The following is a 26056-nucleotide window of genomic DNA, read 5'->3' as shown; positions in this document are numbered from 1 at the left end:
CCACTGATGTAATGCTCTTCTAACCACACCTGATGGGCATATTATTCCATTAGAGACTATGAATATGCATTGCACGATAGAGTATGTGAGAGATCAGATAAGCTGAGCCATCAATTTAGACTTTTGGTTAAGAAATGTTAGTTTCTACTGGATGGAACAATGCCTCTTCTCTGAAAAACAAACTTTTTCTTGGTTAGTGTCCACTTCACTCCCACTGACAGTTAGTGCCTCTTTCCACAAGGGAAACTACTAACTTATTGAAACTGCTGTGTAGGCCCAGCATTTGCAGGGTAATCACAGCTACCTGTGATTTGTGATACACTTAGTCTATCCTCCATAATGATTTTGAGAAATCATAGTCATATAGCTAAGGATATATCTAAAGTGTACTTCTCCTGAAGTGGGTTGCTGCAGCCTCCATGCATTTGAAGTAAACTTGTTGCAAATTTGAAGTTGAATGACAAGACCCGAAACTGGAAAATCTCTTTCTAGACTGTGAAACGTATTACAGTGATTGACCAGGATGTAGAAACAGGCATTCATAAAACATACTGCTTACAAAGCCAATTTCTAATTTTTTCACATTTCACAAGCTTCTCCTCTGTAAACCTACCAACAATTTCTACTAAATCGTTTGAAGCAAAAACGTGTTTAAAAAATACATTTTGTAATAAACAAAGATGAAGACCAGAGTCCTGTGCATAGGAATCCAGCTCTCAGACCGACTAGACCTGTGTTTAACGAGGGAAGACATCCAGCACTAGCAAATTAGAGCTAGAAACACAGGAGCAGTTGGCAACAGTGGACAAAAAAGAGTTATATTAAAGCGGTCAAACAAGCAGTTCAATACAGACTCTCAAATGAAAGGAAACAGCCAAGAGCATTAAGTGAGAGATAAACACTCCACTGGGATAAGCTAAGATGACTGTCAAAGACTCAAACTAACAAGTAAAAGAGACTGGTCGAAGAAAGCCAATGGCTGAAAGGGGATGACCCCTAAGTACACTTTATGAATATTGTCAGCAACAAGTCTGTTTGAAACAGACAAACTGAAACCGAAAAATTAACTGAGGGGATTGTGTCCTTTACATTACAGGATTGTGATGCTCCTTGGCCATTTCAAATGAACAGTAACTTGTCTCCGAGAGTCTCCATCTCTACAACAAAAATGTTACTTACTCTTTAACCCTTTTGGTCGTAGCGTGTAGTGCTGTAGATTCACTATATCTGCATGCTCCTGCCATTCATTATTTGCCAGAACGTTTGCAACTTGCTTTTGTTCAAAATTGTTTTCAAAGTAACAAAACCTGCTGGGACTACACCTTCTGTCTAAAATGCACCAGGACAAACAACCCACCAGAATTTTTTCACTAAGTGGATGAGCAGTGTTAGTGGAGAGTAGTGCTGAAGGCAAAGATAACTTGAAAGGAAATCTGTGATCATTTCTGGCTTCTGGGGAGCAGGGTGAGAGTATCTGAATCCAGCACTACAAACTAATCATAACATTGTACCTAATATTTTCAATTTGTCATGTGTGGCTGTAGATACAAATACTCTACATAGACTGTAAAGTAGTTTCTTCATAAATGTAAATGTAAATGTAAATGTAAATGTAGTATACTTGTAAAGCGCACAGCTGCCCCAGCAACGGGGCGTCCCGGCGCTGTATAACTCTGGGGAACCCGTCCTGGCTTTCCCTGTGGGATGGTCCCTTGCTGGGAGTCCCCAAGGTGGAGCCAGGCATCCCCGGAATTGGTGGGGCCGTTGTGGAGATTAGGCAAGCTAATGCCCAGAGTTGCCGAGTGTAACCCCTGATTAGAGTAAGCACCGAAGCGAGAATTATCGAGTCCGCTGACCAAGGTCCACGACCTTGCCGCGTCGGGAATTGAACCCTGGTCCCGGGCTGACTTCTGCTCTCAGGCCTGCCGCCTCTAACCAGTGAGCCACACTACTCCACTAAACAGTGGATAGCAAGCAGGCGATGCAGATGTTTAGAACAATGTTAATACAATCTGGTCAACTAAAGCCTATATAACACTTGACGCCACATAGCAGTGTTTAGTAAACATGTGGTGTTGACCAAGTGGCAGCTTTGTAGATATCTGCAAAAGGGATGATTCCCAAGAAGGCCAAAGGGCCCCCTGTATGGAATGTGCTTTTGGGGCACAGACTGTACGCTAAGATTTGGCAAAGCACGTTTAAATGCATTTGACAACCCTGCAAACAATGCCTGCTTTTTAGAGGGGGTCTTCCATATTAGGATTGGCAAAGCTACAGAGTTGTTTTGTTTGGCAGATGGACTTGGTTTTGTCAGTATAGCTCATCACTGCCCTTATGACATCTAATGTGTGTAGTAGCATTTCTGCTACAGTGTCTGGGCACAGGTAGAAAATGGGCAGTTCAATACTTCAGTTAACGTGAAATGAGACCACCTTAGGTAGGAATTTAGCATTAGTTCTTCGGACTATCCTATCCTTATGGACCTTGATGAAGGGTTATTCTATGGTTAATGCTTGTAACTTACTGATCCTGCAGAAGTGATGTCCACCAAAAGGGCAACCTTCCAAGACTAGAATTGTGGGTCACAGAAATGGAGCATTTCGAAAGGTGGGCTTATGAGCTGTGTGAGACGAACATTTAAGTTTTACACAGGGGCTAGAGGCATTCTTGTAAGTATGACACTCGAAGTGTTTAAGAGGAATATAAAAAAAGGGATGAATACTCTGTTCGGCTTGTATGCTACAACTGCAAGTACATGTAAACGGATAGAGATGTATGACTAATGTAGCAGTGTACAAACCCTTTCCACTTGGCTTTGGGTTTACATGCCTCAAGCAGATTTGTATACATTCCGCCAGAAGTTTGAGGTAAACAAACTCTAGGATCTCAGGTGCCAGACCACTAGATTGAGTTGCCTGATGTTTGGATGTCTGAGTGGACCACAATTCTGAGTGAGCAGGTCAAAACTGAACAGCAGTTTCTCATGTGAGCACACTGACATCTTAAGGAGCCTGGAGTACCAGGGTTTCCTAGCCCACTAGCACGGGGTCATGGACACTAGTCTAATTTTTATCACCACAGAATAAGAGGAAGAGGTGGAAAAGTATTAGCAACTTTTCCAGACGAGTTCACGGCCCATACTTCATTGCTCATGGACTGTGGGTACATGGAGGCAAAGTTTTGGCATGTCACGTTTTGAGGGGGTAGCAAACAGGTCTATGGTTAGAGTCCCTTATTAGCTGAAATAACTTTGAAGCACATGTGGGTTTAACCTCCATTTACAGACTTGTTGAACTATCCTGCCTAAAAGGTCTGCAAAGCCATTGCCCACCCAAAGCGAATGCTCTGCTAAGAGCTGGATACTGCTGTGAACAGCCCAGAGCATATCTCCTGGGTGACTGGAAACAGATGTGGCAAATCTTTCCACCAAGGTTCTGGATGTAATATATGCCTGTCATATTAACCATCTTTGTGAAGATTACTTTGCCTGAAGCGAGGTGCAAGAAAGCTCTGGGGGCTAGATAGATGGCCAAGATCTCCAGGTAGTTGATAATGAATCTGTGATATGGGGGGTCCTGGTACCCTGAAAAGTCATGTGGTTGAGGTGAGCTCCCCACCCCATGAGTAAAGCATCTAAGGTAATGGTTACTTGCGACGGGGGTCGAGGAAAGGTCTCCTTAACAATAGGTTGTTGCTTGTCCACCATAGGAGAGTACACTGAGTTTAGGTCTTTACCAACACCAGATCCTCCAAGTGACCCTCTGCTTGGGACCACTGTCTTTCGAAGCACTCCTGCAGAGGGCCCATGAATAGTATGGCTGTGGTATTATTGTGAAAAATGAAATCATCATCCCCGACTAGCTCATTACCATTAATGCAGACAAGGATGCCTTGTCTGAGGACAAGAAAGCAGTTTTTGGAATGCCATCACACTCTCTTGATTGCGGTACTCCTCCTTGACAGCGTTTAGGTTCAACCCTAAGAAGGGTTAGATCTGATGGGGCTGAAGGTGTGGAATTATTGGCTCCAATGGTGAATCCCAGCTTGCGTGTATGCTAGGCATTGCTCTCTGCTGTAGTTCTTCCAGTCGTCTAAGTATGAAAAAACATGAACAGCATTTTTGCATAGATGTGCCCCACCCCCACACACTTTGTGAATATACTTAAAAGCCGTAATAACTCATAAGGACAGAACTTTGAACAGGTAGTGCTTACCATGAAGTGCAGTTACAGGTGAGGAGCTGGATTTATGGTGATGTGGAAGTAGGTGTCCTAAGTCGAGTACTGTCATGAAGTCCAGCGGATGTAGTGATGCAAGAGCCTGAGGCCAGGGATCAGCCATAGGGACCAATCCTTCTTGAGAAGTGGAAGTATTACACTCCTCCATCCCACAGTGGGAGCCAACAAAAAAAAGGCACCTTTAGCCAGGAGCACCTGTCCCTTTTATTCGAGTGGCCAGAGATGGCTAGGGCTGAGGACATCGCACCAAGGTGGAATATTTGGTGGCATTGCTCTCTAGGCAGTACCAAAGCAGTACCACAGAGAGCACCCATTTGTTTGGGGATAATTCTCTCTCAATGCTGGAGGAAAAAGCACAGGTCAGGCATTGCAGAGGATCCCTGTTGGTCCGCTTCCTCCTTTGCATCACCTCGGATCAAAAGCGCAGCAGGGCTACATGTCCCAAAAGGACGTGTCCCTAAAGGACAGCTGCTGGTGTTGCTACCCTTGCCTACGGGGAGATGATAGTGTTTTGGTAACCCCTCTAGTGTGGTGTTTGTGAAAGGTAGATTTGGAGGTAACGATCTGTATTGCACTTATTGCATTAGCTGTTTACGCCTCCGCCTTGATTTTATTTTTTTCTTACTTCCCAATGCCTGAAAAGATGATTCCCATTGAAGAGCACATTACGTTTTGTTGCACTTCTAACCAGAAGCCTGGAATATGAATCCGAGTAGGACACCAAAAGAAGATACTTTTGGCCCCTTTTAGGTGTCGCGTGCGAATGCAGCGCATGAGCTGCTTCGCTTGCAAGACTATTGCTGCTGCTTTCTGTCCCGAAGGGAGACAGGAGGTTGGACACTTGGACAGAAGATGTGCACGCGCACGGACAGGAGATGTGCACGCCATACGCGTGCACATCTGCTGTCCCCGGAGGCTGGCAGCGTGCGCAACGCGCGCTTTCAGTTTCGCTCCCCCCGTCATGTGGCTGTCACACACAGCGCTGGGGAGGCAAGGCTATCATGACACGCCCCGCCCCCGAGGGGGCCTAATTAAAACCTACCAGGGAGCGAGAGCGAGTAAAGCGAAAGGCAGAACAGCAGCGAGTGGTTGGGAGTGGTGGAGGAGACTCGGGCAGCGACTGGGTTATAAACTCCCCAGTAACTAGTGGTAAACTCTTTCCGAGGCTTTAAGTTGCATCTAGGGGAGTCTTGGAATTACTGTCTTCTATATTTTTTAACATTTTTATTTACTAGAATTCGAAGCATCCTAATAGGAATTCGAAGCATCCTAATAGGGCTTAACCGAAGACCAGATGTTTCCGCAAGTGCATTAATTTCGGTTGCAGAGAGCAGTGTGTGCACTTTGCTTGACCCATTGAAGTGCCTGACTGAATGCTCACGGGAGCTGTGTGCTGATGCACCCAATGAAAAACAAAAGCATGCATTTGCATGATCCAAGACGCTGATGTTGTTCCCTGGGACAGTGTCACAATGGCTGGAATGCACACGTGCTAGAGTTTCTGGTTTACCTGGTCGGTAGAGAGACTATAGTAACGAGAATCACCGAAAACGATGTGTGCAAGGTACTACATTCACTCATGCTCTTCTCTCTCATAAACCGGTGACTGCATGCCCCGGTATGTAAAGTCAATGTAAACCGTCTCCTTGTAGTTGTGATTCACCAGAGTGGAGCCTTGCACACGTAGTAGTTAGTTGTCGGTACACAGATCACATTGTGTCTGTTGTCTTGCACCCCTGTCTTCCTGTTGTTGGTTGGTACTCATAAAGAAAAGAAAAAACCAGCAGATTTCGTACCGGCAGTTTGTGGTTACTTTGTGTGTTCAGAGTGGCCTGGACAGATCTTTAAACAAATACCCGCTAATGAAAAGCAGAACCCATGCGCGACAGCTCATGACCTAAAAATAAGCACATTAATGCTGCTTTAGGCTGGAACTGCTGCTCCTTTATTTTGCATTGCTAATTTTTATGAGAAGACATTTTTATTATTGGCCTTGTATAACACAATGGCCCGAGTCACGGCAAATATTGGCAGAGCAGAGCTTCACCCCATAAATGTGTGAGGCACTGTACAATGTAGAAGGCAGGGTAAAATAAATTATTTCAGTTTATAAACCAGTGTCCAGTATCTAAATCAACTTATGTGGCACTGATGGTACAGGAGGAGACAGTGCGGGGAGTGGACAAAAACATGGAGCGTTGGGGTGCTACGCTAGAGTCACCGCTGATGGCAGACATATGGGAATAGATATGTAGGTTGACTGGGTGCCTGACGCCTAATAGAAATTTAAGAATTATACATTTGAAGTTTATACATCAGGTATACCATACTCCCAAAAAACTGCACAGGATGGGCCTACAAAATTCAGACTGTTGTAAGAGATGTGGGTTGGATGGGGCTGATTTCCTCCATCTGGTGTGGCATTGTAGGTGAGTCTGTCAGTACTGGGAGGAGGGGGTTTCTCTTCTATGCACTATGACTGGCCGGGTGGTGGATTGTACACCCTTGGGGTGTCTTTTGGGCTATTGCCTGCAGTGAAAGGCACAGTGGGGTGCTTCCTGAAGGGTGCTCTTTTATTTGCAAAGAGGCGAGTGCTGTTCACTTGGGACAGTCGACTGCGACCGAAAGTTGACCTATGGGTCAAAGATATGGTGTACTGTCGAGAGCAGCTGGAACTGTATGCTGAGAAGCTGCCGACGTCCTCACGACCAACGGATATATGGGCCCTTCTATGTGAAAAATTTAATAGCATGGTGCGAACAGGAGGAGGGTAGTTCGAGTAAGTGCTGAACCCTCTATTGTCATCAATCCCTCAAGTCACTAAGAGTATATGTTACTGTGGGTTTGTTTTGTGGACTGGGATATAACTATGTGAACATGTGTGTATATTTGTTTTAGTCAAGGCGTATCTTACTGAGGCGGGTTTTTTTTCTTACTATGGTTGGACTTTGTAGAGCGATATTAAAATGTATTTGCAATGACTCTCTGTGATGTGCTATTCTGAAAAGGCTCAATAAATTAAAAATAAATAAAACTTATGTGGCGTAGGGAAGGTCAGAGGCACTCCTCCCCAGCACCTCCTGGAAGGCTGCTTTACCTCCACTTTAAAGGAGCATATGTGGCTGGTTCTTGGGAAGGTGTCTTTCTTTCTGGTAGCTTAGCAGGCCATAACTTAGACCATTGATCTTACCAATATTAACAAGCATTTACAATGCAATAGGTCTCACAATGACATTATTTTGAGTATTGACATTGTTTTTTTATTTTGTTTTTCTTCTGTAAAACATAAAAGGCATTTGCTATGGACTATTAACATTGCAAATGACAATGCCTTTTATTTTTGTTTTTAAAACATAGGTAAAGGGCATTGGTATTTATAATACCAATAGCTTAAACTTGCATAACTGCGAGACCTATTGCATTGAAAATGTTTGTTTCATTTGGCCTGAGGGAGGTGTTTAAAGAGCTACTCTATTTCCTCCCAGTGATGGGGATCATACTGGGAAAGCAAGAGTTGATGATTCAACAGTGTGTACTGGCTACCACCATCACACCCCTACCTGCACAGTCAATCCTCTTTCTTGTCCTTTTTTTGGAGGTGAGAGGTTGCTTGTATCGAGGTATGCTTCCTAGCTGTCTGGACTGCAAGGAAATATGGTTGGACTTGGCCTCGTCTTTATAATGAATCATTAGTGACTGGGTAGTACAACTTTTCCACCCGTGGAGGAATCACCCTAGTCTTTATTGGTTCTGTGAGGTGTTTGACAGCAGATTCTATCAAGCCCTTAAGCATAGGAAGATACTGCAGAAATCTGTGTGTTTGGCAGAGTGTTTTCATGAGGAATTTGTTGTCCTGCATGGCCATGTGTATGTTAACATTGTGGTGGTGAGAAATCGCTTTTTTACACACCATGCGCTACCAACCCGTGGTGGCAGACTCACAAAGACTAGACTACAGGCCTGGGCGGAAGTCGGAGTAGACACAGTTGGTGGCTTGTTTAGCGACAACACCGTTCTTGACCATGACAATTTTGTACAAGCCATAGGAGCGCCGGGACACCTTTACTTAACACATGCCACGGTGTCACACTACATAAAAAAAGACTTGGGCTCCCCAGCGACAAGAGCCTCCACCACATGAACTAGTTTGTACACTATACTATATGGGCGAGGGGCGACACCACATTAAATGGCTGTATATTGGTATCTGAGCACAGGCGTCTGTCCCGCTCACCGACTTGAGAATGAAATGGTCGGAAACTGCCGATTGTGTACTATCTGACAAAGAGTGGGCAAGAGTACTTCAACATCCCAAGCGAGTGTCCCGCAACGCCAAATTCAAATGAATACAAAGCATGGTCCTGCACAGATCCTATTTAACCCCGTGCCAACTACACCGAATGTTTCCAGACACCCAACACTGCTGCCCTCATTGCATATCTGAGGAGGCAGGCTTCGTCCACATGCTATGGGCTTGCCCCCACCTTAGTAACTATTGGGAGGAGGCACGGGGTACGGTTGGGGAGGTTACGCACTTACAGATTGAAGACAATATAACTGAATGCCTACTGGGACTCCGCACAACCACCCAGAACATTCAACTGCGCTTCCTAGATCTCTCCTATATTCTAGCTACATGCGCTATTACTATGCAGTGGAAATCCACGAGACCCCCGGTGCTATCCACATGGTATGATGAGGTGGTGCGCTGGAGTAGTGCAGAGAGTGCAGCAATCATGCAAGAAGAGGCACGAGGGTTGCACAAACACCCAATTTCAATGGAATGGGATTCCATTTTGGAGGGCTTCCCACAAAACACTATAGGAATTGGTGAGCGATATTTTCACGAGTAGTTCCCAGGACAGACAAATCGGCTTAGCGGGCTAGAACGTGGGCGGGATAAAGGGGAAATGTTAGAATTTATGTTGATAACCTACTCAAATCAATGACTTTTCTTACAATTGCACTATACAAAATGTTTTTGTATCAATAATATAACTTTGGTTGTGCCTGCGTGCATGTACCATGATGCTCCTGCTAGCATGTGCTAGCAGTACGAAAACTACCATAATAAAATGTGTTACAACTGGCAAATATTATATGGTAATCAATAAAGTTTGTTTTTATACATAAAATAAAACATTGTGGTGGTACCCAGTTCTAAGGATTACTGCATGATAGGCTGCTGGGGATGCCGTAGATGGGTAAAATATCTAGGTCTAGGTCACAAGAAGACCAGTCCAGTAGTCTTCCCAAGGGTCCTTTGAACGCCTGGTCCTTAGGGGCTGATAGTGTGGGTCTTCAGTGTCATATGGACTTCCCGGATCGGTTTGTGGAGGGGACTGTGGGGAGTGAGGTTTGGGAATTGTGCAATGGCATGGATGTGAGGCATCTGGGGTCGGGGTAGTGGTGGTGGGCTGGTGGCCTTTCCCTAACACTTTTTGGAATGAGAGGGGTGGATGGCTCAAATGAGGGCTCTTCTACAAAGGTAGGCCTCATTTTCAGAGTGAGAATGAAGATTGTGTGAGATTGCTCTTGTGAAGGAAGCCTGATAATGATCTTCCACATGGAGGGATGGATGTAGAGCTTTTTACGTTCGTAGTCCAGGATGTTCGGGAGCAAAGTCATAAATGATCCCTCGCTCAATTCTGATCTTGCAGTTGAAGGTTCCATAGGTGTCAAGTTTGGGCCGGTTTGACTAATGTTTGGAGACAATGGGTGGTAAGAGCCTACACCCGCACTTTGAAGGCTTGTTTTACATCCTAAGCCGCTCTCAGGTCCAGCAGTCTCAGCTGGCAGAGCCAGAAACAGAGGTCAGCGCCTCCTCGGCCTGGACTTGATGCTAGACTTCATCAGGAGAGGTCATCTGCCTTGGCCTGGGGACGTTTTCAGCATTGACTCCAGTGGGATTGACAATCATGCGTTTCTGGGAGGGCAGAGCCACTGAGAATGGTTCTGGTGTTTTGGACCCAGGTGCTCTGGGCTGGAGGCTCTTCTTCCTCATGATGGGACTAAGAGGATTCAGAGGGCAACAACTGGCTCTCTCCCGCTTGTGCAGTTACAAGGTCCAAGAGGCTTGCGTCTGAGGAGTAGTCTTCTTCCTGGTGACTGAGAGACGAGTCACAAAAGCTTGCGTGACTTGAAAACAATTTTTAGGAAAAACAACATGCAAACGGCTCGGCCCAACACTAGATGGCAGGAGTATTCAAAACATGTGTATCTAAAGCACGGGGTCTCCAACCTTTTCTGTAATGAGAGCTATTTATGGGTAATGAAACTCATCCAAACCTCCTAATATAATTAATGATGTAATAAAGACTAAGAATTAGATAGGTGACACAGAGAAGGGGATCGAGTTAATTAATACTACTGGGATTTTTAACGCGTTGGTACTTTCTTTTTTTTTCCGTTGAGGGATCAACAGATCCTGAACTCAGACATTGTTGAGGGATGTTCATCATCGATTTAACCACATGCGTTTTTAAGCATATTCCCAATAGATAGCATCTCTCAGAAGTGACTATGAACTGCGTGTTAAGAGAGTGCTTTATGTTCAATATTCTAGAAACAACCAACTGGTGTACTGCTTGTTTGCTTTACACTATTATTTAAACTAGTTGTATGCACTATTTGTGATTGCTGTTTATCACGTAACCTGTGATTGGTCCACATTTTCACATAATTGTATTATTTATATTTGCTTGTACTAAATAGTGTACCCTTTATTTCAGACTATATCGATAGTTAAAACGATATAAGGAAATTATGTAGTAATGGTTAAATAAAAAAATAGGACCAAGGAACTCAGATATTGGCCCTTAGTCTGCCTAAGAAAATAACAGCATTAGAAGTGGTATCCAGACTCTCTTTTGTACTACTTTAACTAGGCCCTATCTGGCTATCAATAAAGGGCCGACCCCCTTCATATCACACGTAATAAAGACTACATCAGGCAGGATTATATTAGTGGCCACCGTATGCAAGATTACCAGCAATTAACACCCATGTGCACCTGGCAAGTGTGATAGCAGTAATGTAAAAAAGAATTGATTTAGATTGCCTATAGATATGAAATACAGTGCTACATTATCACTCAAATATGAACTTTAAATATATTTTGGAAATGTAAACATTATTCTCCTAATTCATTAATTAACAAAGGGGGTGGGGGGGGGAAACTAAAACAATTGACCTTTTTTCTTCTGACCAGTTAAAGAATTTCTTCTTAATCGAGGCTGTTGACCCACACTATCGTGACAACAGTAATATTCCATTTAGGTCCGTTTCCCTTTTACGCGAATTGACCTTTATTCTGAGAATCTTTTTTTATAACTTTAAAAAAAAAAAATCTTCTGGTGACAAGCAATTCAGTTTATTATTTCTTCACATTTTAGTTTCTAGATCACCCTTCACCAATTGTTGAGGCAAAACTATACTGCACTAAGTTTTCTAAATCTATCACGAGTATTATACAGCACGTCTTGAACACTTTCACCTTTAAAATCCTTTTAGCTCGTGTGTTCTTCTAGTACACGTTCACATTGGAGATACTCTATTTCTATGTGGTGGCTTTGTGGTGGTTCCCTGCAACCTCTGTTCTGGAGTAGACTAGTATCACGTTTTTTTAAATGATTAACTGTGCACAAAATATGACATATGTATCTACATATTATATCTTTTACTAATACATATACTTTTCTGTATATATGTTCAATTACACCCTTGAAAAAGTCGCTTATGAGACGAAACAAGTGTCCGCTGTATATTGGATTGCAATACAAGCTTCTAAAAAATTCCGAATCCTGTTCTCGGATTATATAGTTTGGACAATACTGTATATGGTGACAACACCATTGATTTATTATATGTTGAGTGCGAAGGTACATCAGTTTTTCATTTGTCTCCAAACGTTGGTGTAATATATTAATTCAGCCAAGATACGCTTCAAAATGAGTGGGCTGGGCTGCAAACAATATAGCTACTTACAGGTAGGTGGAGAGCTACCAGTAGCTCACGAGCTACTCAGAGAGGCCTGATCTAAAGCCACACATGCTACGGACAGTGTCAGTTCTTTTTTTTTAATCTCTGAAACAGAACAAACATTTTTACAGCAATGATATCCACTATATAATTAAACATTCTAAAGTTCTATTTTTATATGTATTTATTAAAAGAAAGAAATGTTTTGTTTGGAAAGGGAGTATAGAGAGGCTTTTGTTTTCCATTGCAAAGGTTTTCTGTGATCCTGTACATTCCCTGGAGACAATTTGCTCTTCAAGAGTAAACTACACGCAAACTTTTCTTGCTTTCTCTCTCTTTCATACTTACTGTTTTTGAAGACTCCAGTTCCTTCTGCTTTCTTTCAAAAACATCATCATCCACTTTGTCTCTTTCAAATTCTTTCTGGCAGCGGTTCAGCAAGAGCTTGCGGAAATTCACTGTAGTAGCAGGCTTGTCAGTCATCTGCACTTTCAGCTGTAGCCAGAAAAACAGAACATAGTTAAATGTTTTGATTGTTCATTTAAAACTAAAATTACATACACAGATTTATGCTGTTGACAATTCACCTGGTCCTTTTCTTTTACAAAAGCTAAAAATATTAGTCAGAGGTGGACTGGAGTAAAATGTATTTTATAACAATCTTTAAAATGCTAAATTCTTTAATGTAACACATATGCTCTTCAACTGCACATTCACACTCAACATACAATATAAAACAGAGGAAAAACTAGCGAGAAAAAATATAAAAACAAAGGTTTCAATAATGTCCTTTGCTCCTTAACTAAGCAGTTATGGGCGATCAGCCGCTCTTTACTTCCAGATTGATTGATGAATATTGGGCAGAAACAAAGTACATGTGATAAAAATTAGTTTTGATAATGACAAACAAATTAAGTGACTTGCTTGTAACTGTAGTTCTCCAGTATTGGAATCTTTATTAGATTCACATGCTTGATCATTCGCAGTCGAGATGGGAGTCCCACGGTACCTCAGAAAATCAATGAACTGATCGGCATAGGCTAGAAAGGACCTAGGCCCTTCAGTTTAGTAACATATAGTAATTTTTTAAAAAGAGACCAAACTTAAGTTTCAACCAATCAGGAACACTCCTGTTAGAACCCCCAGTTCCTTTTGATTTTTAAAGCACAAGTGTAAATAAACACCCACTGAGAGAAAAGGTGAGCTTCCCAGGAGAGGAAGGTGGGTCACAAGTGAATCTATGAACGATTCCAATACTGTAGAACTACAGTTACAGGTACCTATTATCTTACTCTAGTATTGGGCATTTCATAGATTTACATGCTTAAATCAGATTGCGTAGCAGTTGGGAAGCACGTTTTTCCACAAAATCTAACATTTATAGATGCAGGGAAAGAAATATATGTATACATATCTATATATAGAAATATGGGTAGAAAACCATTCTAGAAATGCATATAACTACAATGCAAAATGTGTGTTATAGGTAAGAGGATGGTGAAGACCAGATTGAGGGTAATGTGCGGAGAGCAATTACTGGACTCCGCAGTAGTGTGACCTTCTGGACGTCCCTGCCCCTGTCTGTCATGGGCCGGGTGGCAATTTCAAAGATGGTCCTGCTTCCCCGAATATTGTACTATTTTGTGAACCTGCCGGTCCTCCTACCACAATACATATTTACCACGCTGAACTCGTTATTGATCACCTTGATTTGGGGATCGGGAAGAAGATGGATGAGCCTCAAGAAACTGCAGCTATCCACCAGACAAGGGGGTTTGGGAGTGCCTGACCTACGTGGCTACTACTAAGCTAGCCAGCTTCAGTGGTTGACAAGGTGGGTGGCGGGTAGAAACCTCCACGAGATTGCTTTTACGACAAACGACCTGGCGCGTGGTGATCTCCATTCCCTTCTGCTGCCTGCGGCCAGGACTCCTAGGGATTGCCACCCCTTATTGCTCGTGGCTTTGAAATGCTGGCGGAATGCGCTTAAAAAAACGGCGGGGACCCCTCCCTATGCTGACAACATCCCCCTACTGGGCCTACCGACTCCACAGGGACCCCTGGCGAGACGCAGATTGCAACCCTGGATAGATGCTGGGGTAGACAGGGTTGGAGACTTATTTGGGGACGATAATTTGCTAGACCATGCCACCTTTACACAATCCACGGGAGCCCCGCAACGGCTGTATCTTCTACACGCCTCGGTATCCCATTATGTAAGACGCACTTGGGCTCCACAACGCACCAAACCGGCACAACACGAACTGGTCCATCTCCTCCACTATATGGGGTCGGGCGGACATTTAGTGAAATGGCTATATGTGGGCATTAGAGAACACGCAGCTGGATCCCTCACCCCACTTAGGGAGGCTTGGAGTACAGACACACGGGAGGAAATTACAGACGGGGACTGGAAGATCATCCTCGGACACCCCAGGAGAGTGTCCAGAAATGCTAAATTCAAATTTATACAGGCCATGGTGCTACATAGGGCTTACCTCACTCCACAAAGATTGCATAGGATATTTCCCAACACCCCCCACTTCTGCCCTAGGTGTCGTGGTGATGACGCTGATATTGTCCACATGCTGTGGGCGTGCCCGAGACTACGCACCTACTGGGAGACAATCCGAAAAACACTACACACTACAACTGGTATACAGATCCCGGAGGGCGTCTTACCCTGCCTGATAGGTAACAGGAAGAGATCCAAGGCCTGTAAGGCACAATTGAAATTTATAGACCTAGCTCTCTTGTTAGCACTCCGGACCCTCACTATGAGGTGGAAGTCCCTTAGACCCCCAGATATAGGGGTGTGGAGATCCGACATGTTGAAATGGGGAAAGGCAGAGGCAGCGGAACTGCGTAGGGAGGAAGAGAGGGGCCACCGAAAATACCCTGTTGCACAAGACTGGGACCGCATGCTATTGGAACTGGAGGATGATGACCCAGATTTACCCCGGGATGAGGGTACTTGAATACAAATCAGCTATGGGGAGGGGCCATATGCAAGACCGACTAGCCTAGACAAACTGGTGACCACGCCTATGAATTGCAATATCCCTTCATGCAGCCACAAAACTGTTAGGTGAGCGTTCTAGACGATGTACATGGGTAGGACCGGAAGACGGGAACAGGGTGGGGGGAGTTGGGGGGGAACGGGAAATGGTTGGGTGATACAGTATCCTACTGACATGTCATGAGTAATAACCTGATTCGTTATTTGGAACCATACGAAATGTACCGGACAGATTGATGTATGGAGTACTGCGCCAAAGTTGCGTTCCAGAAAACGGAAAAGACTGATAGTATGTTAAAAGATAATATGTACAATGTAATACTTGCTCCAGTCATGAATAAAGTGTTTTAAAAAAAAATAATAGGTAAGAGGATGGTGGGAAGGAGGAGATGGCTCACCTTCACAGGAGAAGATGTTGTAATTCCACTTGGCCCCCTGCCGCATCACTGTGACCCGCCGATTCCAAGCAGTAGTGCTACATAAAGGTGTGTCTATTCTTCCAGGTTGCTGCCTGGCAAATTTCTTGAAGTGATACACCGGCAAACAGCGCCATTGAAGTAGATATAGTTCTTGTAGAATGGGAACCGATGTGCGTAATGGTCTGCTCACTTTCTGGTGACCAAACTGAAGGACGCTTGCTATTCATCTAGCGCTGCTCTGCTTTGAGAGAGGATATCCTTTCCTTGAAGTACTACACACTACAAATAGTTGATTGGATTTACGAAACCTCTTTGTATTTTTGTAAGTTGAACTTTATGCATCTTTTCACTTCTAAAGAGTTAAACGCCCTTTCAGCTGGCGCCTGATGGGACTTGAACTTGGGGTTTGTGCGTAGAATTAACATATTGTCTCTAAATTGGAGGATAGGTTCCTGAATGGTGAGAGCCTGTTTCTTGCTGACACTTCTGGCTGAGGTTAAGGCCAAGAGGAGAGCTGCCTTCCAGGATGCAAATTTGATATCTGCTCTGTGGATGGGCTGTGAAAGTACAGTGTTCAGTTGCAAAAGTGGAGGAGGCGGCATCAATGGCGGGAAGCCCCTAAATAATCCTTTGAGGAATAGTTTAACAAGTCTGGTAGACCATATTGAAGGTGATGGGGGTGATCGCCTGAAGTGGGAGAAGGTTGCTAAATGGACTCTAATGAATGCATGAGCCAGCCCAGATTGTGCCAGATGCAGAAGATACGGGCGGATTTATTCTGGTGGAGAGGAAAGTTGATGCACCTTAGCAGTTTGGCATCATATACAAAATCTTTTCTATTCTGTGACAATAGATTTTATTTGTACGGTCTGCGCAAGCTCTGGCTAATAAGTCCCTGCAGTCTGGTGGAATGTTTCAAATTAGTTGAACTCAGGAGCCAGGCTGTCAAGTGAAGTGACTTGGGATCTGGGTGCCTCAGTTGGATGTTGCATTTCTCTGAGAGGAGGAGTAACTCCCTGAACCAATATTAGCACGGCCATGTTGGAGCTATGAGAATGATTCTGAATGGTTAGACCTCCATTTTCATGAGGATCCTTGGGAGGAGCGGAATGAAGTAAAGGCATAAGCAAAGATACCAGACTATGCAATCGAAAACACATTCCCCCCATGACTCCGGATGAGGATGCCAGCTTGCAAAGACCCAGCATTTCCAGGGGCTGCAAAGAGGTCCAGATTCAGTTTGCCCCACTGGAGAAAGATGTTGTCCAGGATCCTCGCACTTGTGACAAAAGATAGTCAGTCTGATGGGTGCGTCTGCTTTGGTATTTTGTTTTCTGGGGACAAATTCTGCTCATAGAAGTACTTTATGGTGGATGGACCAACCCCATATGCTTTGCACTTCTTGGGAGAACAGGCGAGATCTTGTGCCAGCATGCTTGTTGATGTAGTGCATCGTGGCTGTATTGTCCCTGCGGATGAGCTTATTCTGGAAGGAAAGACTGCAAGGCTAGATTTACTGCCTTGAGTTCGAACAGATGGATGAGGAGATGCAGATGAGATGGTTGCCACTTGCCTTTAGATCCTAGAGTTAAGCTTCCCACCCCTATAGGGAAGTGGAAGTGGTGATGACTATAGGAGAACTAAGTAATCAATGGGATAGGGAGGAGGAATGGGTGTCCATTTGCTTCCCCTGGGTAAGTATTGAGGTTATCAGATGCAAAAAAATGCAAAAAAATGGACACTTGTAACAGATCTAAACCATTGGATAGATTGGTTATGGTATTCTCAAAAACACAATGTTTTTGTTGGTATTGCGGTATATATCTTTCATCCGCCCCTACATTGTTGTTATGGCAGTTATCATTGAATACCATAAGACGTGCTAGGTGCCTGCCTCATCCAGAGGCTCCTCTGGTCTAGATTCGCAGTGTCCAGAGATCAAAAGGTGAGGTAAAAAATGAAGAAGTAGTAACCCCAAAAAAATTAATTTAAAATTAGGTCAACACCCAAAATGTTATTAATGGTGAGGATCTAAAAGATAAAATAGTTGGTACTTCTACTAGATCAAGTAACTGGATCTAGAAGTATAGCGTTAAAAAATGGTGTCGACATGTTTCAGCCCCCTATGGCTCAACGGAGTCTGCAGGGCTTTCGTCAGGACTAAACAAACATACAAACATTGAATAGTTACTTACACCATTAGTGCAGTTACTACGATGGCTTACTGGTTAACTAGTCAGTGGCCAATCATGCTCTTTCAATCTAATGTTAAGTATCAAGAGGCTCCGTCAGGGGATACCAGCTATTTAATAGCCACAGAGCCGCGTGGGAGGAGACTTCCACCACTTGTGCTGACTCTGCCCCTGGACTATAGGAGAAGCCAAGTTTAGAAAAGACAGGCCAATTGACAGGATAGGGCATTGATCATGCCTGGAGCGACTTGTATGAGGTCGTCGAAAGACACCGTAGCTTGTATCCATTGCCTGTTCTACTCCTTTTGCAGCCGACTTATCCGCAGATGGCATAATGGAACAAGAGGACTGCAAGATGACATCATCCTTAGGAGGAACTTGTAGAGCTAACAAAGATTTTTTCTGTGTACCAATTTTGCTTAAGTCATCAATTATAGCTGTCGCTCTGGCGTAGGGTACACTCTGCTAAGCATTGTATCGGGCGTGGCCCCTAAGATTGTTATCCTTTGGGATGGGTGAAGAACTGATTTCTGTGGATTCAGTGTGAGGCCAAGCTTGCTGAAAAGCTTCATGCAGGCAGTTGTTGAGGTCTGTGCAGTCTGACTGAAAGGTGCCTTGATCAGTCGTGGAGATAGTGGAACACTTGATGTTTGTGTTGTCTTAGAAAGGCTACTAGAGGTGTCAAGCACTACGTGAAAATGCAAGGGGAAGGTTTTAGGCAAAGGGAGCACCTTGAACCGGAAATGGCAGGCGCCTACTGTGTATCTTAGAATTTTCCCGTGTTTTGGGTGAATGGGAACATGAAAATATACATCTTGGCGATCAAGGGTTGACATATAGTTTCCTTGGTTCAGGGGCTGCGATATATTCTGCAATGTTACTATGCGGAATGACTGTTTCCTGAGATGGGTGTTCAGGTGTCTCAGATCCAGAATCGGTTGCCACTCCTTCGACTTCTTGTGGAAAAAGAAGAAACGGGAATAGAAACCTCTTCATTTCTGTGATACAGGAACTCTCTATAGCTCTTTTTTAGCATGATTTTGAACTCCAACTTCAGGAGTTGCAGATGTTTTTGCATGGAGGTTTGAGGCGGGGTTGGAGGCTGTGTTTGGATGAATTCTAATGTATGGCCGAATTGAACAAGGTCTAAGACCCATTGGTCGGTTGTTCTTTCTTACCAGCGTTGAAGATGATTGGTTATGCTCCCTCCTAGCCAGGATGGAGAAAGCAGGGTAGTAGCTGGTGCCTGCAACTGGTCATGGTCATGGACAGTGGCTTGCATCCTTTCCCTGCCGTCCCAATGTTTCCCCTGCAAGATGTCAATTATAGGCTGCTTGTTGTAGTTGCCTTTTTTGATATTGGGGATGAAACTGCTAAAGAATATGTGGGGTAGTGATACTGCCGGTAGCCTCCTCTATAGGAGGTATGCCCTCTTCCCCGAGCACCTCTAAAGGCCAATTTTCTGTATTGCATTGTCCCCAGTGATATCGCAGTGTCAGTGTCTGTTCTGATTGCCTGGAGGGCATCATCAACGTGTTTGCCAAAAAGGGCTCTGTCATTGTGAGGAAGGTATAATATTTTATTTTGAACCTCCAGCCTGAAGGAGGTGGCTTTGAGGCAGCTCTATCTTCTTAACACTGCTGCTTCTGCTAGATATCAGAAACCAGTAGTGGCAATGCCCATAGTGCAATCAATATCAGATGAAGCGTGCTCACCCTCCTACAAGACTTTCCCTTGCTCACTTTGCCACTGGATTCAAGCAAGCCTGGCTGAAGACGGCTGGAATGCCAGAAACCAGTCCTAGGAAGCTTGTTTCCAGTCCAGGGAAGGCATGGCTCGGCAGTTTGGGCTGGACTGTTCCCATGAGGCACAGGGTCAGACTGATTTGCATATGGCCATGTCTGAAATGGGATGGCAGAGTGGGCTAAAGAACGGTGATGGATTAAACCCTGATCTGTTGACTGGGTGTAAGTGTTTGATTGGTTCAGATGCTCCGTCCATCACCACGCTCTTTTGTTCCACTTTTATGTCCTCAGGAGGCTTGTACATGTATGGAACGATATCTGACCACATCTGGCGATCGTATCGGCTGAGAACAGCCAAAGAGTTTGCTGCCCTTAGTGTAAGTGAGGACACTGAAGAAAAATGTTTTCCGATGTTATCAAGGTGCCTAGTCTCTATGTCTGGAGGCATGGAAATTGTTGCTGAAAGGCTTCTAGAACGGCGCTGGTCTGCCTGTATGATTACGGAATCTAGTTTGGGTTGCCCTATGAGACGTGCAGGAGCATCATTTGGGGTAATGTACTTTTTATATAAGGGTGGTAAATACCGCAGCAACTGTGGCTACATTTTCTAACACCTTTATGCCCTCATCTCAGATGTGTTCGACAATGAGCATAGCCCTAAAGCTTTTTTGAAATCGTAACGAAAACAGTTTGTTTAGGAGGCAGGGGAAGTTCAAACCTTCTTGTTGATCTTTCGAGAAGGTTATGAAAGCCCCCTATGTCCTCAGTTGGAAATTATGGCATTGGCAAAAGATAATCATACCATCCAGTATGAGCGTCATGGAGCTCACCCTCTTCTCCATCATCATCAAAAGACATGGGAACCTGGAGGGGAGCTGTTTGCAGAGTGTGCCATGCCGATGGAGGTAAAAGTAGTGGCCTTGGAGCTTGTGGAGTCAACAGCTGCACAGGAGGAGACTTTCCTGGTGGTGAAGTGTGTTTGGAGGAAGGCAAAGTTGGAAGGAAAAGCCCTCAGAAATTAATTAACATGAACTGCAGGTCAGAAACTAATGATACAGGTCAGAAACTAATGATGAAGAAAGACACACCATTTCTTCCTGATATTGCTGGTGGAATTGTTCTAGAGGAGCATAGTACCCCTGATCGTAATATTCGCCCTAATCGTAATTATCCTTTCGACATGCAGCTCAGATGGACTCTGCTCAACGCCAAAGAGACTGTCGTCATCAGAGTCATTCTCGTCTAACAGGTGGAGAGGCAGCAAAGGTGACACCTTACTTGGTGAAGTATGAGTAGGTGTGAGATGTTTTTTTCCCCCTACATTTGTTACTTTTCAAGAGATTTCTCTCTCGTTGACAAGGATGTCAACAAGGTCGTAGTCTAGGTCTTCGACGAGGATGTCCTCAACATCGAGGATGGTGCTTTGAGGGACGACGCTGAAGCAGATTTTGTCGTCGACTGGCAAGTGCTTGATGTCGTGGTTGACGAGGCTGGAGTCCTTTTCAGCATCAACGGCTTAGGGGTGTGACTCGTCGATGAGAAGGTAGTCTTTGAGAAAGACTTGCGTCATCGACAGGGTGCAGATGGTGATGATAGTGGGTATCGTAGATGCTGCGGTGAATGTCTCCATCGTTGAAGGCACAGATTTTCTTTTCAATGGTGAAAAACTCAGACTATCTGTCCCGTCAACGGAGTGGATGAAAGCTTTAAGTGTGACAAACCTGAGGTGTAGAAGGCTCAGCCTTGATTTTCCAGGTCTTTCTGAGGAAAAAAAGTTGAATCTTTCTTTTCCTTTTGCTATGTGGAAACCTCACTTTCAAGTGGAGACTTAGACGGACTGTTTCTCTGTGAGATCACTTTTTATAGAATCTTTTAGTTTGTTCTAGAGAGGAATGGGAAAAATCTTTATTTTTTGAGACCTTTTTGAGGAAGATTAAGAATCCTCACTGTCATCCTCCGACACGTGCTCTTTTATGGTTTTAAGCTTTTGGGGGCATAATAGCAGTCTCCCTTCACAGTCTTTCAAGGTTTTTTAAGAGAAGGTACAACCTACCAACCATGTGAGACGGATAAAGGCAAAATATGCTGTCTTGATGAGGTTCATCAGAATAAAGCCTCTTTTACCACAGGATCGGAATAGACCTATCTTTGCTTTTTCTAGCATGTCAAACACAGATTTGGGACAAAAACAATAGATATTAGATATATTGAAATAAACATATATATCTACACACACACACATATATATATATATATACATATATATATATATACACATATACACCTATACTGTCGCAAGGATTCTGCTCCCACACAGAACTGTGCACAGAGCCCCAGGACCTCAGTGAATTGTGGTGTACCAAAGAACTCACCTTAGTGCCTAGAAACCCTAACCAGCTGGCATCAGTGTCACATTAGCTCTTCGTCCTATAGCAAAGGAACCAATGATTAGACAACCCAGAACATGCGAATTAGATCATACTCAGGAATGGTGGGAAGCAAGAACACTCTTGTTATACTCTCCTACCAGTCCACAACAGGAGTAAAAAAGAGACAGTAAGGTTAAAATGTTTATTTTAACGACGTGCCCTTAGATGCAGTATCTTTGCTAACATAAGCAAACATATGATTAGAAATAATATGATCAGCATTGTTACAATTCCATAAAACACAAAAGGAGCAATCATATTACAATGATGGTGAAAATAGGTACTATAGAGTCTAGTAAATCACCCTCCCTAGATAGGAACTATGTTTTATAAACTAAAGAAGGTCTCTTAGGTTTGTTTGGGGGATCCCCATACGTCTAAGATCAGCAGGGATGAATCACATCAGGATCTGCAAAAGCTCTTTCTCTCTGGAAACAGAAATCTTCTAAGTGCCTAAAATCATGCCTACAGTGTGATATTAAAGGCACCAGGATTGCGTTGGCTTGCAGCTGCATATATGTTATGGCTAGAACGTTAGCCGATCAGCCCGGACAACAGCTACCTTGTTATGATAACCTTGGAGGCTTTAGCACTGTGTGCAGACTAGAGTCACAATGTAAGTCACGCAGCCTAACTTACAACAGTTATATGCAGTGTGTTGTGGCAAAATGCAGCAAAAAAGTGAAAAAATGGCGTTCAACCCATTAACAGCGGCAGTTTTTTCACGGCAGTGCGGCCGTTTTAAAGAACGGGCGGGGCTGCGTCGGCCGTTGAACGTGCGCAGCACCAGCCAGGTAGTGCTCCGAACGTTCAACGGCCGACGGCAGCACTTAACGGGTTAAACTTCTAATAAGCCTATGCTACTTAAACAGTGTGAATAACAAGTCCCAGCCCACAATACACCCTCCCTTGATTGGAGAACGGACAATAGCAGGGGCAATTATCAGAAAGCAGAGTTCAAGTTCTAATGAGACAGAACCAAGTTTAAAGAGTTCGCCGAAGTGGATAATTGGGAGTAAAATCCAAATTAGTAACCAATAATTGCTTTTTAAAATCCAACAGGGATGTATTTTTGTCATAACACATGCAACTTGTGTAGTTAATACAAATTAAAAATTGAAGTGAAAAAGGCCATCATACCAATACATGTCTATGAAGCAAGAAAATAGTCGTAACTTCAATCCAACAGTGTATAGGCACAGTACGTTGCAACCACCTCCAACAGGAAGTCGTCTTCGTCAGTGAACATTTCAGCCATCCAATTCATCAATGGAAAAGAACACACATGTTCCTCAACAGCCGGCGCCTCTAGCACCATCAGAGGACAGCTCGGGTGTTCTTCGAGATAACTGCGTGCCAGAGAATCTTGGGCTGCAGACCATATGTTCCAATTGCCTAGGACCCCATGAGCTGCTGAGCAGGCCATAATCCCGACTCCAGAACAATCTAATTCATGAGCAACTAAGGGACTCATTAGTAGATCATAATCCAGGTTAGGAGACACCGTGTTGCAGAGACACAAATCCAGAGCCCATTCAAATCCACAATCCAGGCAATGGAAAACTGGCTGCACGCATGTGAAATACGAGAACCGGAAAGATAAACCGTAAGCCACACTCAGAGTCGCCAGAGGTAGCGATCCATAGTATTCAAGCACCTAGTTACGAAGGTGGAGCAGCCAGGGCTGGTTGTCGAGGGGCACAGGATGCGCAACCATTTTTCAGTAAGAAAAACAACAGTAGTATACCGGCTCTTAAGGCGAGAATTAACGGGAAACTGCCAAACAGGCTGGAAAAAATAAAATGAAAAAATGCTGGTATCACACCAAATATAGTTTGGAATAAGGTCACAGGGCCAGAACTTATTCTTTGAAAAAGTGTGCCAATCCCGTAGTGGAAGAGGCATTGAATATTGTGTGAATCAAAGAACCAAAATTCAGGCGCAGATCTGTATTTAATAAGGCATATACCTCAGTACGAGTGTTAGCAACGTGAAGGACGAATGTTTCACAAGCAGATGTAAGGGTGACTTCATTCTGGGTCAATAGAGCTCTTATGCGACTCATTTTGTTCAACTCTGCTTTCAAGGTCGGAATAGAAGGCCAGGTGGATACATCGAGCCTCCCATGAGGAGGAGGAAACTGAACATTCTTATAGCAAACAACACGCTGGGAAACATTAACGATGTACGGAATTCCCGCAAGCATACCACTGCAATCTCCATTATTCAATAACAAATAATTACAGTTTGCGAACAACGGGAAAGTAGGTGTAATAGCCGGGACAGGTGTACCTTTTAAAATACAAGCCAAATTCGGTGCTTTCTGGTTGCACGCACCGTGCAATTGTATATTTCTACAGACCAATGAGTGATCGGGTGTGGATGCGCAATCTTCCCCTTTTAAATAAACTTCTTTACCCTCCTTCAGACACCTGTAAGTGAACGGAAGAGACCAAGCCTCATGGGGATATGCGCTACCTAATGGTTAATATCTGCCAATGGCATAGTGTTTTATGCATGCTTCAAATTTAAACAGCGGAAAAGGTAGCATTATTAACCCGTGGATAAGCCACACAGCTGAATTGGTCTCGACCAGAGAAAATGGTAAGTGTTCTAACTTTTCAATATGTAAAACGTGGCACCTTTCATCGACATAAATTGTTGTTTAACAGTCGGATTAAATGGCAAAAATAATTAAGAAGTGTTCATGTAGTCCCATGGCACTTTTCCAGCCTTTGATGTTTGTAAAGTCCATGCAAACTGCATAATAGAACGCAATCGATTTTGACCATGGTACAAAACTGAAACTTCATCTTGCATCATATCAACAACAGAATAAACAATATTATCCAATGTGTAAATTCGGGAAGAAAGTGTGTTAATGGTATTATCAACAACTGGAAGCACTTTTTCCAAATTAGCTTGATCAATAGCTCGTAGCCTAGAAGCAGCTTCAATTTGGGACAGTTTCCAAACTTCTTTGTAAACTGCATAAATCCATCTTTTGGACCTGACTGTGGCAGGACCTTTCACAAAGTCATTCAAGTCAGCGGCGTCAGTCAATTTGGGCAAATGGAGTTTAACTGACACTAAGGTGGAATGTTTGAGCCAGGACTGACATAACTTGCCTACGGAGTAGGTAGTGACGGAATGGTCATTTGTAAAACAGGGGTCAACCCAAACTTGTGTATACCCAGGGGTCAAACCTAGAAAATGATGCTGGCATGAATCAGCACACTTTTGCCACAAATGCCTGCCTTGGGGATTCAAACTGGAAATGTTAAAGGAAGAATTTTGTAACAGAGTCTGAACCTCACTCAGGGACATAGTGGTGTAACTACCCCAATTCGAGTAGTCTCCCAAATCAGGAATAGCAGGAGCATTCAATTTTCTAGAAGTAGCCAATCCAAAGCAGGTGGTTTGTGAAATAGTTGAATTCAGAAACAACATATGGTTCGGGATGAGACATGCACGATGCAAAGCCTCAGTGCCTTGCACTTGCCAACTTTTAGAACCCCAAACAGATTTAAGATCAATAGTATCTCTCCACAGCTCAGAGCCCCCTACTGCCAATTGTTCAATAAAGGACATAGAATTCAGTAATTGGGTGTGGGTAAGTCTAACCTTGGAAGTGGACTTCTCAGTCATCTTAAAGTAAAATGCATCAGGATTTGATTGATTAAAATCACTAAAATATGAAAACTTTTTCAAAAGAGTTTTGGAACTGCCTTTAACAGGTGTGGGACAATGTTCCCATTGTGTGTAATTAACCACATTCCTAAATGAGTTTGCTTTGTGAGGAAAGTGATTGCCATAGTGTTGGTAACAGTACAAATCACCATAATTAGCAGAATCGAAGTACAAATTTTCAGCATCAAAGGCAGCATAATATTTCAAATCAGAAAACAAAGCCTCTATGGCTTGGACGTCCCAATCATCAGAGCGAATATTTTGTTTAACCACATCCCCCATGGAAACACTAAGTACATTAGGGACATTAATAACCTCTGTGAGTCCGTGGATTTGAAGTTTTA

General features: G+C 43.6%; 1 protein-coding gene across 13 annotated transcripts in view; it reads right to left on the bottom strand.

The window, feature by feature from the left end:
• EIF4G3 (eukaryotic translation initiation factor 4 gamma 3) overlaps positions 1–26056 on the bottom strand; it is a 1426031-nt gene that overhangs the window by 483312 nt on the left and 916663 nt on the right. For all 13 annotated transcript variants that reach the window (XM_078642564.1, XM_078642569.1, XM_078642559.1 and 10 more), the window contains one exon: positions 12567–12713. In XM_078642564.1, the coding sequence (XP_078498690.1) occupies positions 12567–12713 (147 nt within the window). The remainder of the gene's footprint in view (positions 1–12566; positions 12714–26056) is intronic.

Source organism: Lissotriton helveticus, chromosome 5_1 (genome assembly GCF_964261635.1).
Source record: "Lissotriton helveticus chromosome 5_1, aLisHel1.1, whole genome shotgun sequence".
NCBI classification, from domain to species: Eukaryota; Metazoa; Chordata; class Amphibia; order Caudata; family Salamandridae; genus Lissotriton; species Lissotriton helveticus.
The sequence above is the reverse complement of the archived record's forward strand: the minus strand, read 5'-3'. Positions and strand labels throughout refer to the sequence as shown.